Source organism: Pristis pectinata, chromosome 8 (assembly GCF_009764475.1).
Source record: "Pristis pectinata isolate sPriPec2 chromosome 8, sPriPec2.1.pri, whole genome shotgun sequence".
Taxonomy (NCBI): Eukaryota; Metazoa; Chordata; class Chondrichthyes; order Rhinopristiformes; family Pristidae; genus Pristis; species Pristis pectinata.
Window position 1 is genome coordinate 100,505,817 of NC_067412.1, and position 15,331 is coordinate 100,521,147.

Here is a 15,331-nt window from a genome sequence, read left to right on the forward strand (position 1 = left end):
CCTCTTCTGCACCCTCTCCAAAGCCTCCACATCCTTCCTGTAATAGGGTGACCAGAACTGCACACAACTGCACTTAAGCAATGCCTTAATTTATTTTTAATCAGAACTTGTTTTCAAATTCTTCCTTAGTCTTGTTCCTCCTTTTCTCTGTAATTCTCTGAAGTATTTGCACCTCTACAGCTCTGCCCTCTTCATCGTCCTTGAATGTAATCACACCACCACCGGCAGCCATGAATTCCGCCCCCCCCCCCCAAACCTCTCCACCTCTCAGATGGTCCTTTAAACCTACCCCCATCAAATCGGCTCTTAAGCTCTGATATCTCCTTATGAAGCTCAGTAGGATTTTTTTGGGGTAACATTTCTGTGAAGTTCACCAAGGTAATTTAATTCAGTTGTAAGTTGCAAATGACTTGAAGTGATTGGTAGTGTTATTGGGGGTGTTATACGTTGGACCAGTAATCACAGAGGTAGTGCCAGTGCCCTCTTCGAAGAGGAACACCGTACACCTTTTCAGTTTCTCTGTTGACCACAAAAGATTATTTGTGTTAAATCTTTTTGGTTATTTTATTTCATTTATTTTTGATCCAGGTCAATTTCGGGGAGAGTTTCCCCATGGTGTAGGGACAGGAATAATATATAGTCCTAGACTAGGCAAGGAGAGCAGGCGTCCTGTCCTAAACAGCATTAGTGAATTAGTTTGGTATTCCCAACAATCCAACAGCTTCACACTCACTGGAACCAACATTTCATTTCCAGACTTTTGTTAAATCTGAGTTTCCCTGGTAGGACATAAATTCTCCACTGCCATAGAAGTGGCTCTCTGTACCCCCTCCCACAATAAGTCTCAAGGTGTGATCGGAATGATGGAAGATCCGGTGAGTTAATTGCCTTCCTCCTGCAGATTGGGCTGGAACATCCCGGTGTTTTGAAGGATCGGAAGGAAACGAGGGCTGGTCGAGCAATAACGACACCGAGGAGGAGGATGCAAACCAGCTGGTGAGCAGCTCCCTCTGATACACTGTGTGAACACCAGGGTTTTATTAACCTTTAAAATCCACGTAAAGCTGATTCTGAATCAGTCTAAATAGATAGTTCATCAACAGCTGCTTGACATTCCTGGGGAATGGTGGAGTCTAGATATTTGGAAGGTATGAAGACCCCACTTTGAGTATTGTGCTCAGTTCTGGTCACCTCACTACAGGAAGGATGTGGAAGCCATAGAGAGGGTGCAGAGGAGATTTACAAGGATGCTGCCTGGAATGCAGAGCATGCCTTATGAAAGCAGGTTGAGGGAACTCTGCCTTTTCTCCTTGGAGAGACGGAGGATGAGGGGGGACCTAATAAAGATGTATAAGATGATGAGAGGCATTGATCGGGTAGATAGTCAGAGGCTTTTCCCCAGGGTTGAATTGGTAGCTACAAGAGGACACAGGTTTAAGGTGCTGGGAGTAGGTATAGAGGAGATGTCAGGGGTAAGTTTTTTACTCAGAGAGTGGTGAGTGTGTGGAATGGGCTGCCGGAAACGGTGGTGGAGGCGGATACGATAGGGTCTTTCAAGAGACTGTTGGATAGGTACATGGAGCTGAGTAAAATAGAGGGCTATGGGTAAGCCTGGTAATTTCTAAAGTAGGGACATGTTCGGCACAGCTTTGTGGGCCGAAGGGCCTGAATTGTGCTGTAGTTTTTCTATGATTCTATGTTTCTAAGCGTTGGACGCAGAGGCCCAGACACTCTGAGTGTGAGCACTTTCGCTCTCACTCAGAAGGTTGTGTGCAGATGAGTACAAACATCTGTGACACACTAGTGCACTCTAGTGGGAGAGCAGGGCAGTGAGAGTTAAGCAAGAAATTAACTGCTGGAGAACACACAAAAAAGCTGGAGGAAATCCATGTGTCAGGCAGCAACTGTGGGGGGGGGGAGGGGGGGGAAGGAATTGTTGACGTTTGGGGTCAAGGCCCTGCATCAGGACATAAGGAGAAATTAAGATAAGATATCTTCATTAGTCACGTACATCGAAACACACAGTCAAATGCATCTTTTGCGTAGAGTGTTCTGGGGGCAGCCCGCAAGTGTGGCCATGCTCCCGGCGCCAACATAGCACGCCCACAACTTCCTAACCCATATGTCTTTGGAATGTGGGAGGAAACCGGAGCACCCGGAGGAAACCCACTCAGACATGGGGACAATGTACAAACTCCTTACAAACAACGACAGAATTGAACCCGGGTCGCTGGCGCTGGAATAGCGTTATGCTAACCACTACACCCCTCTCTATATCTCCCTCTCAGACAGACGTTAAAACACCTGCAGAACTGTTCTAAAAAGAGTGTGCAGGATGGGGGTGGGGCTTTAGATAATCCTGGCTAACACTTATCCCTGAATCGATATCACTAAAGCTGGAGAGCAAAAGAAAACTACAGATGCTGAAAATGTGAAATACAAATGGAAAATGCCAGACACATCGAATCAGTCAGCCTCTGTGGAGAGAGAAACAGAGTGAACGTTTCAGATCCAAGACCCTTCACCTGATCCATTTCCATTTCTATTACTGGTTATCTGGTCATTGTCACGTTGCTTGTGGGATCTTGCTGTGTGGACATCAGCTGCTGTGGTTCCGATGTCACATAAGTCACCACACACCGTTGGCAGACTAAATGAATCAGGAGGACTCCTCGGCCACCGCTGTGGCCATGTGGAGAGAGATCCCCCCCCAGCTCGGTCCCTGGGCTAACAGGACATGGGTTCAGCTCCCGTGCCAGAGGGTTTAAGCCCTGCTATCCCAGCCAGCACTCCGTACCTCGGATTGGTGGGTTTCAGTGTGGTGATCCAGCATGAGGGACTGCACCTGTTGACTCTGCAGGTGAGAGACCGGATGTGAAGGAGAGCAGGACTTCAGCCTTTAACCGATGAGAGGAAAGACAAGTTAACTGGTCAATCCCCTGTTTGTATGTGGGATCCTGCTATGTACGTGGTTGCTTGCTCAACACCGCAGGAGGGCTCCCCTATTTCCCCTCGTTAAAATGCCCTCAAAACCTACCCCATCAATCAAACATTTGGTCACCTGTCCATATACTGGTGCAGCAGTGGGTAGGTGCTGCTGGCTCAAGCTCCAGAGATCCGGGTCTAATCCTGACCTCTGGTCCTGTCTGTGTGGAGTTTGCACATTCTCTCTCCAATCACATGTGTTTCCTCTGAGAGCTTCGGTTTGCTCCCACGTCCCAAAGACGCGCAGGTTAGAGGGTTAATTGGCTGCTGTATATTGTCCCTTGTGTGGGGAAGCAGGGTGCAGTTCATGGGCGTGAGAGAGAGGATGGGTTACTGGGAAGTAAGTGGAGGATGGATTGACCTGACTGCTAGCATACAGTCGATGGGCCGAATGCCCTTTTTCTATGTTGTAAGGACCTGTAAGGATACAGTGCCACTCCCGTGTTAGAAGGGTTGTGTTCTTAGAAAACCGTCTGTATTGCGATCTTCCGTAATACGAACCCTTGATAAAATTTGTTGTTTCTTTTGCATTTTGTGTTTATTTAGTTATTTTTTTCTCACATAAATTCCATCAGGGCAAATTTTTATTCCATATCTCAGATTTTTTTGGTAGTGATTTGTGAATTCTCTAAGGGCGAATTTCCATCACCAACTGCCATAACGGAGGGTACAATGTAACATAAAACTTCTGTGACTTGCTCCAGGGATTTTAATTCTGGAAAGGAACTAAATAAGTTCAACTTGTTGCCGTGAAATGAATTAGGAGAAAACATGGGAAATGCAGACAAGGAGCATCTCCAAAGGATTGGCTTCCTCTTGTTTTGCGTTACATTCTAATTGTACTGTGTATTATCTGTTTCTGACTCAGTCCCCTGGAAGGTATAAAGCTCACACTGACGGTCGAGCCCAGGACTCTGAGGAACTGCTGATTAAAAGTGGGGATGTGGTGCAGCTGATGCACGAAGATGGTGAAGGGCAGTGGTAAGTTTGACCAGCAGCTTCCAGTGAAGTGGGAACAGGAAGAGATCACTTCCCATTCTCCGGTTATCCGGTTCAACCTAACTTCAGCCGTGTCAGGATGCAGGATGCCTGAGCTTTTGCTGCAGGGCCAATGTCAGACTTTGCCTCGACAAGTGGTGCTGCTCCCAGTCACGTTTGTACAGGACTGGCTGCTGGGGCACTGACGATCTTGTCAGGCTGGTCGAGTGAGTTACCTCCTTCCTTACATTTGCAAATTCAGGTAATTAAGGAGAGTGGTAACACCGAGAGCCGTTCAAAGTCCCACTGTCCCTCAGTTGGAGTCAAACTGACTGGAACAATTTGGGAGGTTCAGGGATCCTTTAAGAACTGAGGTCTGATTTCCACCCTCCCCCCCCCCCACACACACACCCACCCACCCACCCACACACACACACACACACACAAACACACACCCACCCACACACACACACACACACACACACACAAAAACCACATCATCAGGAGCTAAAGACCAGACTCTGGGTGACCTTATCTCAAAGTCAAAGTGAAAGTCAAGTTTATTGTCATCTGCACAAGTCCATGTGTGCAATAGAAAAACTTACTTGCAGCAGTATCACAGGCACATACCATCTCCAAGAGCTCTTGAAGACCAGCTGTAGACACGGGTGCTGATGTCTGCTGCGATCACTGGCATTTTCCTTGTATTTTTATATTTTCGTACAACAGCATGGAGGCCATTCGTCCCATTGAGTCTATGCCGGTTTCCAGGGCATTCTCATATTTCACTGCGATTTATTGTCCCTCTCATTCCCGTGATCTCCCCCAGATTCTACCACTCTCCTACACAGTGGGGGCAACTTACAGCGGACAATTAACCTACCAACCCGCATGCCCTTGGGATGTGGGGAGGAAACCAGAGAACCTGGGGGAGAAACCCAGGCGGTCACAGGGAGAGCGTGCAAACTCCACACAGACAGCACCAGAGCTTGGGCCTCCGGCACGGTGAGACTACAGCTCTGCCAGCTGTGCCTCTGTGCCTCTCCTGTGCAGAGGCCTTGCTGGGGACAAGGTTGGGCTGCCTCTTGCTAAGCCCCTTCTCCTGTTCTTCTGATGTGTTGCTGACTGACTCCAGTGTGGGGCTGAGGGACCAGAAGGAATCAACTCAGTATCCAGTTCCAGTTCTTCCCTAGAATTTTTGGATTTTCCACTGCTCCTTGCATTTCCAGATGTATTACAGAATCTGTTGGTGTAGATTACCAGGTATCTTACGGTCCCACTGGCTCCTTCACATTGGACTGATTGATGCTCGCTGTACGTTCTCATGTGGCTGTTTCACCCTATGGCACCATGGAACATCTCAGGGTGCCTCACATGGGTGCTGGACAAGCAAAGTTTTACAGCTAGCCACAAAATAAAAGGTATTGGGCCTGGTGAAGAGAACAGAATCGGACTCAGGGTTATTATCACTGACTTAGATGTCCTGCAATGTGCTGTTTTGTGACAGCAATACAATGCAAAGACACAAAAATGACTATAAATTACAAAATAAATAAATAATTCAAAAGAAAAGGAATAACAAGGCAGTGTTCATGGGTTCATGGACCGTTCAGAAATCCAATGGCGGAGGGGAAGAAGCTGTTCCTGAATTGCTGAGTGTAGGTCTTTAGGCTCCTGTACCTCCTCCCCGATGGTAGTAACGAGAAGAGGGCATGTCCCGGGTGGTGAGTGCCCTTGGTGATGGATGCTGCCTTCTTGAGGCACCATCTCTTGAAGATGTTCCTCGATGGTGGGGAGGGTTGTGCCCATGATGGAGCTGGCTGAGTCTACAACCCTCTGCAGCCTCTTGTGATCCCGTTTGAATCTTGTTCAAAGCAGGAGGTTTTAAGGAGCATCATAAAGGAAAGCTGTTGTCCTTATTTGGTTTGGCCTGTAAATGAGTTCAGAGTCTCAGCATCTTGTAGCCATAGAGTCATACAGCACAGAAACAGACCCTTCAGCCCATCTCATCCATACTGACCGTGTTGCCCAGCGAGCTCGTCCCATCCGCCCGCATTTGGCCCGTAGCCCTCTAAACCTCTCCTATCCATGTACTTATCCAGATGGCTTTTAAACATTGTTAATGTGCCCGCCTCAACCACTATTTCTGACAGCTCATTCCAAATATGCACCACCCTTTGTGTGAAGAAGCTTCCCCTGAGGTCCCTTTTAAATCTCTCACCTATGATCTTAAATCTATGCCCCCTTGTTTTTAGCGCCCTGGGAAACAGACTGTGTGCTTTCACTCTGTCTATGCCCCTCACGATCTCATACACCTCTATCAGGTCATCCCTTAATCTCCTCCGTTCCAGGGAATAAAGTCCTAGTCTACACAACCTCTGCTCTGAATATTAAGCAGGGGATTAATATTCCAGAAAGGTACTCAGTTTGGGGGGGATTTAATCATTTGCCACAGGGTTTGAGGTGATGTACTTGCACCTCATCAAAGGGGGTGTGAGTAAATATTTGAATTCCATCCTGGGCAGTGCAGAGGAAGCAGGCAGTGAGATTAGATTTGACGATGAAAGCACCTTAATGACCAACACTTCCCCTCTGCTGTTCAAAGGTTTGTGAAGAACCTGAACCGAGGCCAGCAGGCTTGGATTTCCGTCAACAGTTTGCAGATTATCGTTGGTGACTGTGGATCTCAGACCTCCAGCTCAGCAGGTAAGGAGAAGTGCCAGGGCTCGGGTACCGGACTGCACATTGGTGCTGAATGTGATATTGTAGAGTGTGTCCTTTACTGCAAGAGGGTTGGAGTTTGGAAATAGGGAAATCTTGTGACACATATTTTGAAGATTAGATAAGATCTTTATTAGTCACATGTACATCGAAACACACAGTGAAATGCATCTTTTATATAGAATGTTCTGGGGGCAGCCCGCAAGTGTTGCCACTCTTCCGGTGCCAACATAGCATGCCCACAACTTCCTAACCCGTACGTCTTTGGAATGTGGGAGGAAACTGGAGCACCCGGAGGAAACCCATGCAGACACGGGGAGAGCGTACAAACTCCTTACAGACAGCGGCTGGAATTGAACCCAGGTCGCTGGCGCTGTAATAGCGTTACACTAACTGCTACACTACCATGCCATGTGTACAGGGTTCTGGTGTAATATGTACAGTTTTGGTCCCTTTATTTAAAAGAGGATTTACTGGCATTAGAGGCATCCAAAAGTGATTTAGGCGGCAAAATCATGGGACGAGAGGGTAGTCCTATCAAAAGCAGCTAAAGAAATTAAATCTATATTAGGGGAATGAGGGTTGATGTTATTGAAACATCTAATGTCCTTCTGGAGGATGACAAGGTAGATGTCAACATGTGTCCATGAAGGAGAATTTTGAACGGAGAGGGCATAGTGACAAGATTAGGGGATGATCATTTAACACCAAGGTGCGTAGGCACTGAGAAACATAGAAAACTTACAGCACAATTCAGGCCCTTCGGCCCACAAAGCTGTGCCAAACATGTCCCTACCCTAGAAATTACTAGGCTTACCCATTGCCCTCCATTTTTCTGAGCTCCATGTACCTATCCAACAGTCTCTTAAAAGACCCTATCGTATCAGCCTCCACCACCGTTGCCGGCAGCCCATTCCACACACTCACCAATCTCTGAGTAAAAAACTTACCCCTGACATCTCCTCTGTACCTAATCCCCAGCACCTTAAACCTGTGTCCTCTTGTGGCCACCAATTCAGCCTCTGACTATCCACACGATCAATGCCTCTCATCATCTTATACACCTCTATCAGGTCACCCCTCTTCCTCTGTCGCTCCAAGGAGAAAAGGCAGAGTTCCCTCAACCTGCTTTCATAAGGCATGCTCCGCATTCCAGGCAGCATCCTTGCAAATCTCCTCTGTACCCTCTCTATGGCTTCTACATCTTTCCTCGCCTCAGATTCGAAGACAAATCCACGGTATTGCAAAGGGTGGTACACAGTGTTCCATTGCTGAGGGAGGGTTAGGGCTGTGCAGGCAACTTTTTTTTAAGTTGGTAAATTGGTTTATTATTGTCACGTGTACCAAGGTACAGTGAAAAACCTTGTTTTGCATGCCGTCCATACAGATCAGTTCATTACACAGCGCACAAGGGAAAACAATAACAAGGCAGAATAAAGTGTCAGGGCCCCAACAATCTCCTCCCTTTCCTCCACAGCAGCATGGGTTACATCTCATCTGGCCCTGGAGATGTATCCTCCCTTAAGCCCACTAGGACAGCTAATACTAACCTTTAATGTTCTCTCTCATATATTCAACGTAATATATCCCTGGCACGTGAAACCTCTCTTCAAATTTAAAGCCTTTTAGAGTCATCGTCACAGAGTCATACAGCACAGAAAGAGGCCCTTCAGCCCAACTGGTCCACGTCAACCAGGATTTCCATCTAAGCTAGTCCCATTCACCTGCATGTGGCCTGTGTCCCTCTAAACCTTTCCTATCCATGTACCTCTCCAAGTGTCTTTTAAATGTCGTTAATGTACCTGCCTCAACCACTTCCTCTGGCAGCTCGTTCCATACACTGACCACCCTGTGGGTGAAAAAGTTGCCCCTTAGGTTCCTATTAAATCTCTCCCTTCTCACCTTAAACCTGTGTCCTCTGGTTCTTGATTCCCCAAACCCAGGAAGACTGTGTGTGTTAATTCTATCTATGCCCTTCACGATTTTATACACAGTATTAGCCTCAGGATTAGTTAAATAAATCTGCCCTGAACAACCGGTGTGTAGTTCCTGAGACGTGGTGCCCCAATGGGATTTACGCAGAGCTTCATACAACTTCCACTCCTTCATGGTTCTCCACCCCTCCAAACCAACATTCCATTAGCCTTTTGAACTACTTGTGCACCTTTTCACAAGCCTTTGGCTGATTTACTTTACTAAGTAATTTTCATTTCCCTGAACGAAACCAATCCCACTGAAAGCTGATGAATGGACCAGAGGCTTAATGTCCCATTGCATCAGCTCTGGGCTCCTCCTTGAAGTATTAAAGCTTGTGTACAATGACCTTATAATGGGAGGAGTCTCCAGTCTATTCAGCCCCTAGACAATATGCCCAGGGTTCAGTGGACATGATAGTGACCTGTTCACCACCTCAGTTGCTTCTGCCCATTTGTGGTGTGCTGCTTATGCGAGGCCAGTCACAAACTGAAGTATCTTACAGCTGGGGGTTCAACCCCTTTAGTCTTTCAGGACAAGCCTCCTCCAATGGCCAACTCTTTCTGGAGAGCTGTTTAACACAAACTTCAAGGGTGGCTGTTGGCCCAGTCAGTTTGCACATTGGGATCCCACAAACAGCCAATCTGATATTTACCTTTGTGCCCTTGTGTGACAATTGGTTTTACGTCCGTGAGTTTAATCGGAGCCATTAACCTAATTAGATAAAAGGTTTGATGCCTGAGTTAAGCTGGTGGGGCAAGGGAGATGGTGTGGGAATGCATGTAAGCAATTGTCTGTCAGTAATGTAGAAAGCAGATGTCCTCATGAGCTGCCTACAGACTACAGTTTCAATGTGAAAAGTGCAGTGTTTTGTTTTGTCTTTCAGGATTGGATTTCCATGAGATAAGGAAAGTTAGTTCTTCACTTTGACCTGAATGATCCTGGAGATCTGGTCCTGATCCTCTGGGTACAGTTCCAATCTCTTCCTTCTCGGTTTCTCCACATCTCCACTTCATTTTATGTTGGAGGAGCTTTACAGGCTGAATGTTTGTCCATCTCTGCTACATGCCTCTCACCCACGGGGACCTATGATGTCCATCTCATGATAAACATGCGAGGGGTGGCATTTCTTGGAGCAGTCGTGTAAATAAACTCAAAGAGTCTTGATGGTGTGAATCAGAATACAACACCAGGAATTGAACCTCTTACAACACTGAAGCAGACACACGTTTACAGCCATTTGCATGGATTTGCTCCGTTCTCTTGACTGAATTCTTGGGTTCTCAGGTTGAAGGATTTTGACGTATGGAGACAATCCTCCTCTAATGATTGCTGATTATTCTGTGTGTGGACGCCAGATCGTCCTGAGGAGATGAGGTTTACATTATCCACATTTTTAATGTTAGTTTATCATGGAAAAAAAATCGCTCGTACACTGTTTTCATTGACATGTTTACACTGTTGACAATCATCACCGATATTTATATGTGATTATAACTGTCACAAGGCTTCTTATGGAAGCGATTAGTATGTTGGTATGTTTTCATACTTCACTTGTGTCCACAGGGAATTGCAAGGGATCACTGTGCTCCCAATGGCACCTTATCCTTGCAATCGGCAGCTGACATTGTTCAAGTCACGATCTGTTGACAGGGTAATGGGCGCGGTGACTTTTTCCAAAGCTTGTGTCCTTCATTTCTCTCTGCTGTGCATCAGTCCATTCTTTCTGAGATCATCACTCGATCAGATTCAGGGTCACTAAAGCTCACAGGAAGTGCGTGGAAAAAGTGGGACCAACCATTCTACAAGTATTAGTTTTATTACGTTTGTTGATGAGCTGAATCCGCAAATGTTCACACCTTCCTTTCTACACCAGGGTGCATTGCTTCAACTTTTATCAACTTTCACATCACAATTCTAGAGAATTGGGTGCAGGGATTTGTTCCAAGCTGCTGCTAACGTGTGACCTAACAGTGATTGCACCTTGTCTTCTGGTTCCAAGACTGAGTTCTATTAACCTCGGAAACACAGTGTGCATGTGTGTGTGTGTGTTCAGTGAGAAAGACAGTGTAAACTCCTCTCTCTCTCTCTCTCTCTCTCCCCTCTCCTCTCCCTCTCTTGCATCCCCTTTCTCCCTTCCCCCCACCCTCCTCTCCCTTGCCCCCGCCTCCATCTCCATCTCCGTCCCTCTCCCCTCCCCACCCTCTCTCTCTGACACACTCTCCACCGTTCTGAGATGGATCCGTTGCTGCTAATGCCAAGCAAACCACAAAGTGCCGGTGACCTCACTGACCCAAAGTCATCAGATCATTAGCTCATCACTCCTGTGCTTGGTTTCCAACTTTCCCCGAGGCTGTCTACCTTTTATCCCATCAAACCCATGCCAGCTTTCAGCTTATTTGATCCCCTTGGCACCACTTGTTAGCTTTGCTGTTTAGCGAACACCAATCCATAAGAATGAAGTAACTTCCCACACACTGAAGAGCTTGCAGTCACGTCAGCAGACTTTCAACTCCAGCGAAACCCACCACGGCCGCGGACTGAGAACAGGATGGCGTGTTGCTTCACTCCACATCTGATGATCTTTAGAACCACATGTAGGCAGTGCAAATGCAAAACATCAAGGTAGAACCAAGTTATTAGCATGTTAAGCTCCAATAGTAATAGCTGTTCATTCAACATTTGTATTACGCAGAGGACAACTTCCAGGCTACAACCTCAAGAACTTCACAATGCACTATAGAATTCCCTCAAGAGCAACTGCATTACAGGCTAGAATGGGTAACTGTCGCCAATCAAATTGATTAGTTAGTCCTTGCCATTTATTTATCTATTTATATTTAACATTTTGTTTCTTATATTGTGTTCAGTGTTGCCCCTCCTGAGCGGTCTACTCTCAGAATGGTGGTGCTGTCCTTTGTTTACACAACTTCATGCTTTGTTTGGCATCTATTGCTTTACTCCTTGTGGTCCTGAAGTGAGTAGTGTTTGGCATCACTATAGAGAAAAGTTAGGAGTCACTTGGTATAGGAACTGGAATCACCTATAGCCCAAACTAGGCAAGTTTCCTTCCCTAAAAGAGGTTGTTTCACTGCAACAACACCCACAAAATGCTGGAGGAACTCAGCAGGTTAGGCAGCACCTGTGGAGGGAAATAAACAGTCAATGTTTCGGGTCGAGACCCTTCAAGACCCAAAGCGTCGACTGTTTATTTCCCTCCGTAGATGCTGCCTGACCTGCTGAGTTCCTCCAGCATTTTGTGTGTGTTGCTCCAGATTCCCGCATCTGCAGAATCTCGTGTGTCTCCAGGTTGTTTCACTGATTGGATTTCCACAACAATCTGGCAGCTTTACGACCACTCTACCATGACCAGCATCTCTTTTCCAGACATTTTAAAGTGAATTCCAGTTCTCAGACTGCCAACTTAAATCCTGCTCTCAGGGTTATTCGTTCAGACCTCTGGATAACTGGACAAGTAACAGCACTAGACCACAAGTAAGTTGCTCTTTTAAACTGAACTCAAATCCTCTAGCTTCCATTCTCTGGACTAATGTGGCATAATCGCTGGGCTACCTTAACCAAAGCTGAATGAAAGGAAAGTTTACTCGCTGAATTTGAAGCCTCCACCCCAGACCTACTGGCTAGCTCCAGCTGCCAGTCATTTTCTTAATGCCCTGCCCTTTTGAAATGGTGTAGTTGTTGAAAATGTTCAGGCCACTGCAGTATGCACCCCATTCTGCACAGATCAGAATGTAGATCCTTCACTTTTGGTCCGTGTTGCTGAACTTAGTATTGGTGGCATTAAAACAGCTCCCCTTCCACCATCACAAGTTCCAGCCCTCACTGCTGGTGTGTCCTCGAGCTGGGAAACCTGCCTCTGCCACCATGACCTCCTCGCCATTCCAGTTATCCTCTGCAGATGATCCCAAAGATTTTTACTCAGCCCTTCAGGTGACTAGTTTCAACAGTGACTCAGGTTTGCAAAAGGGTTTATAAAGTGAACCAGCTGAGTGGTGGGCAGACTGCTCTACTCTGAAGATCTGTCAGGGTATTATATTCATTCTCTCTGATGTGTCCGTTGTAAATCAGTTGAGGGGGTGCTCTGTGCTTGCTGAGAACATGGTTTGACTGATGATGTAGTTCCTCCTCTTTCCTTGAGCTCAAAGCATGTTCCTGCTACCACCAGTGGGCCGTGTGAGGGCTACAGATGTTCTGCACTGGGACAGCTGTGTCCCCATGTCAGGTTGGTCTGGGGTACAAACATCTCTGATGCATGACAGAAGATATTCGTTACAACAATGTACAAGGCGCTAAATCCAATTATTGCATACTTGTTTTAAATTCATTACCTTTGTCACTTAATCCACGTACAGCTGACTATAGCACCTTCACTGAACAGGCAAAGTCTGTACATAGTAGTAAATAAAACTCAAAGATTCCCCCCTGAATTTCTTGTTTTTCTTTTCTTGTCAACTTGTTAAAGGACAACTTTCTTTTCCAGCCTAGATAAATTTTTATATTTTATTTACAGCGTGGTAACAGGCCCTTCCGGCCCAACGAGTCCGCGCCGCCCATTTTAAACCTACCCGTACATCTCTGCAATGTGGGAGGAAACCCACGCAGACATGGGAGAACGTACAAACTCCTTACAGACAGCGACGGGAATCGAACCCTGATCGCTGGCGCTGTAATAGCGTCGCGCTAACCGCTACACTACCGTGCCGCCCCATGCTCCGGATCTTTGTTCCTGACCACCAGCTTATGGACATAATGAGCAGGAAAAGACCAGCAGACCCCTCGAGTCTGACCCATGCCCCGTCCTGAGCAGAGTCTCTCTACCCAACCTCGGCTGCATCAACCCCACTATAGTCTTTTGTTTTAGACGTGAGTGGTCTTTTCCCCAGGGAGGGGGTGCTAAAAACAAGAGGGCATAGGTTTAAGATCAGAGGTGAGAGATTTAAAAGGGACATCAGGGGCAGCTTCTACACACAAAGGGTGGTGCGTATTTGGAATGAGCTGCCAGAAATAGTGGTTGAGGCGGGAACATTACTAACATTTAAAAGCCATCTAGATAAGTCCATGGATAGGAGAGGCATAGAGATCAATGGGCCAAACGCGGGCAGATGGGACCAGCTCGCTTGGCGATACAGTTGGCATGGACAAGGTGGGCCGAAGGGCCTGTTTCCGTGCTGTATGACCATGGTCTTCCACGCCCAAAGGCCCAGAGAATGGCCAAGCAGAAGTGGGGTAGAAATGGTGTTGGCTGGCCTGTCAGAAAGAGCTGGGACCATTCTGTCCCTCATACCTGCTCTGCCGTTCAACGAGATGGATCTTTTTCCTCAGCTCCACCTTGTACTGACACTGGATCCCTTGATTCCCTTGACCTATTAATCTGTCTGAGCGTCTCAGTGGCTGAGCTTCCACAGCCCTCTGAGTGGAGGATTCTGGGTGAAGAAATTTCTCTTACCTCTATCCTGAATGGCTAACCCTTAGCTTGAGCGTGTGACCCCTGGTTCAAGACACTCACTCCAACATTGGTGCACAGTGGTTGCAAAGTGCACCATCTACAAAATCAAAGTCGAGTTTATTGTCAGATGCACAAGCACATGTGTGCACAGGTGCAATGAAAAACTTGCAGCAGTACCGCAGGCACACAGCATCATGTAAGCAGCATTCACAAGTACATCAAAACACACAGTGGAATGTACCTTTGCATAGAATGTTCTGGGGGCAGCCCGCAAGTGTCGCCACAATTCCGGCGCCAACATAGCACGCCCACAACTTCCTAACCTGTATGTCTTTGGAATGTGGGAAGAAACCGGAGCACCCGGAGGAAACCCACGCAGACACGGGGAGAACGTACAAACCCCTTACAGACAGCGGCCAGAATTGAACCCGGGTCGCTGGCACTGTAACAGCGTTACACTAACCGCTACGCTACTGAATACTCTCCATCTACTACCAGCCTCTGCCTTCTGTGAGCAAGCCAATTCTGAATCCATGCAACCAAGTCTCCATGGATCCCATGCCTTATGACTTTCTGGATGAGCTGACCATGGGTAACCTCGTCAAATGCCTTAAGATCCATGTACACCACAACCACCGCTCTACCTTCATTGTTGTTTCGTCACCTCCTTGAAAAAGTCAATTAGGCTCGTGAGGTATGACCTGCCTCTCACAAAGCCATGCCGACTGTCCCTTATAAGACTATGCTTCTCCGAATGCCCATAAATCCTGTTCCTAAGAATCCTCTCTAAAAACTTCCCCAATTAGCCAGTTTACCAGAGTACCAGCCCAGAGATCCAGACTAAAGGTCATCGACCTGAAACATTAACTGCGTTTCTCTCTCCACCGATGCTGTCTGACCTGCTGAGTGTTTCCAGCATTTTCTGATTTTGTATTTCCAAAGATGTGTGTGCAAACCTCACTGTGGCAACTTTGGAATTTAAATTCAGCTTACATTCAGGAAGTTAAAACAAATATCATTGGTAGTGATGACCACAGGACTACTGGATTGTTGTAAATACACAGCTGGTCACTAGTGTCCCTTAAGGGAAGAAATCTTCACTGCCCTTTTTTTTGTGACTTAAATGCCTGAAGTGCCCCAACTTGCCTCTCGGTGGAAGAGTTAGGGATGGAGAATGTGTTGGTCTTTCTGATTCTGAAAAATAAC

At 46.8% G+C, this 15,331-nt stretch overlaps 1 protein-coding gene across 3 annotated transcripts in view; it reads left to right on the top strand.

The window, feature by feature from the left end:
* Positions 1–11,773, top strand: part of mcf2a (MCF.2 cell line derived transforming sequence a) — a 99,688-nt gene extending 87,915 nt beyond the window's left edge. For all 3 annotated transcript variants that reach the window (XM_052021009.1, XM_052021010.1, XM_052021011.1), the window contains 4 exons: positions 902–996; positions 3,854–3,966; positions 6,569–6,669; positions 9,545–11,773. In XM_052021009.1, coding sequence (XP_051876969.1) covers positions 902–996; positions 3,854–3,966; positions 6,569–6,669; positions 9,545–9,588 — 353 coding nt within the window. In that variant the 3' untranslated portion in view covers positions 9,589–11,773. The remainder of the gene's footprint in view (positions 1–901; positions 997–3,853; positions 3,967–6,568; positions 6,670–9,544) is intronic.
* Positions 11,774–15,331: the final 3,558 nt, after the last annotated feature.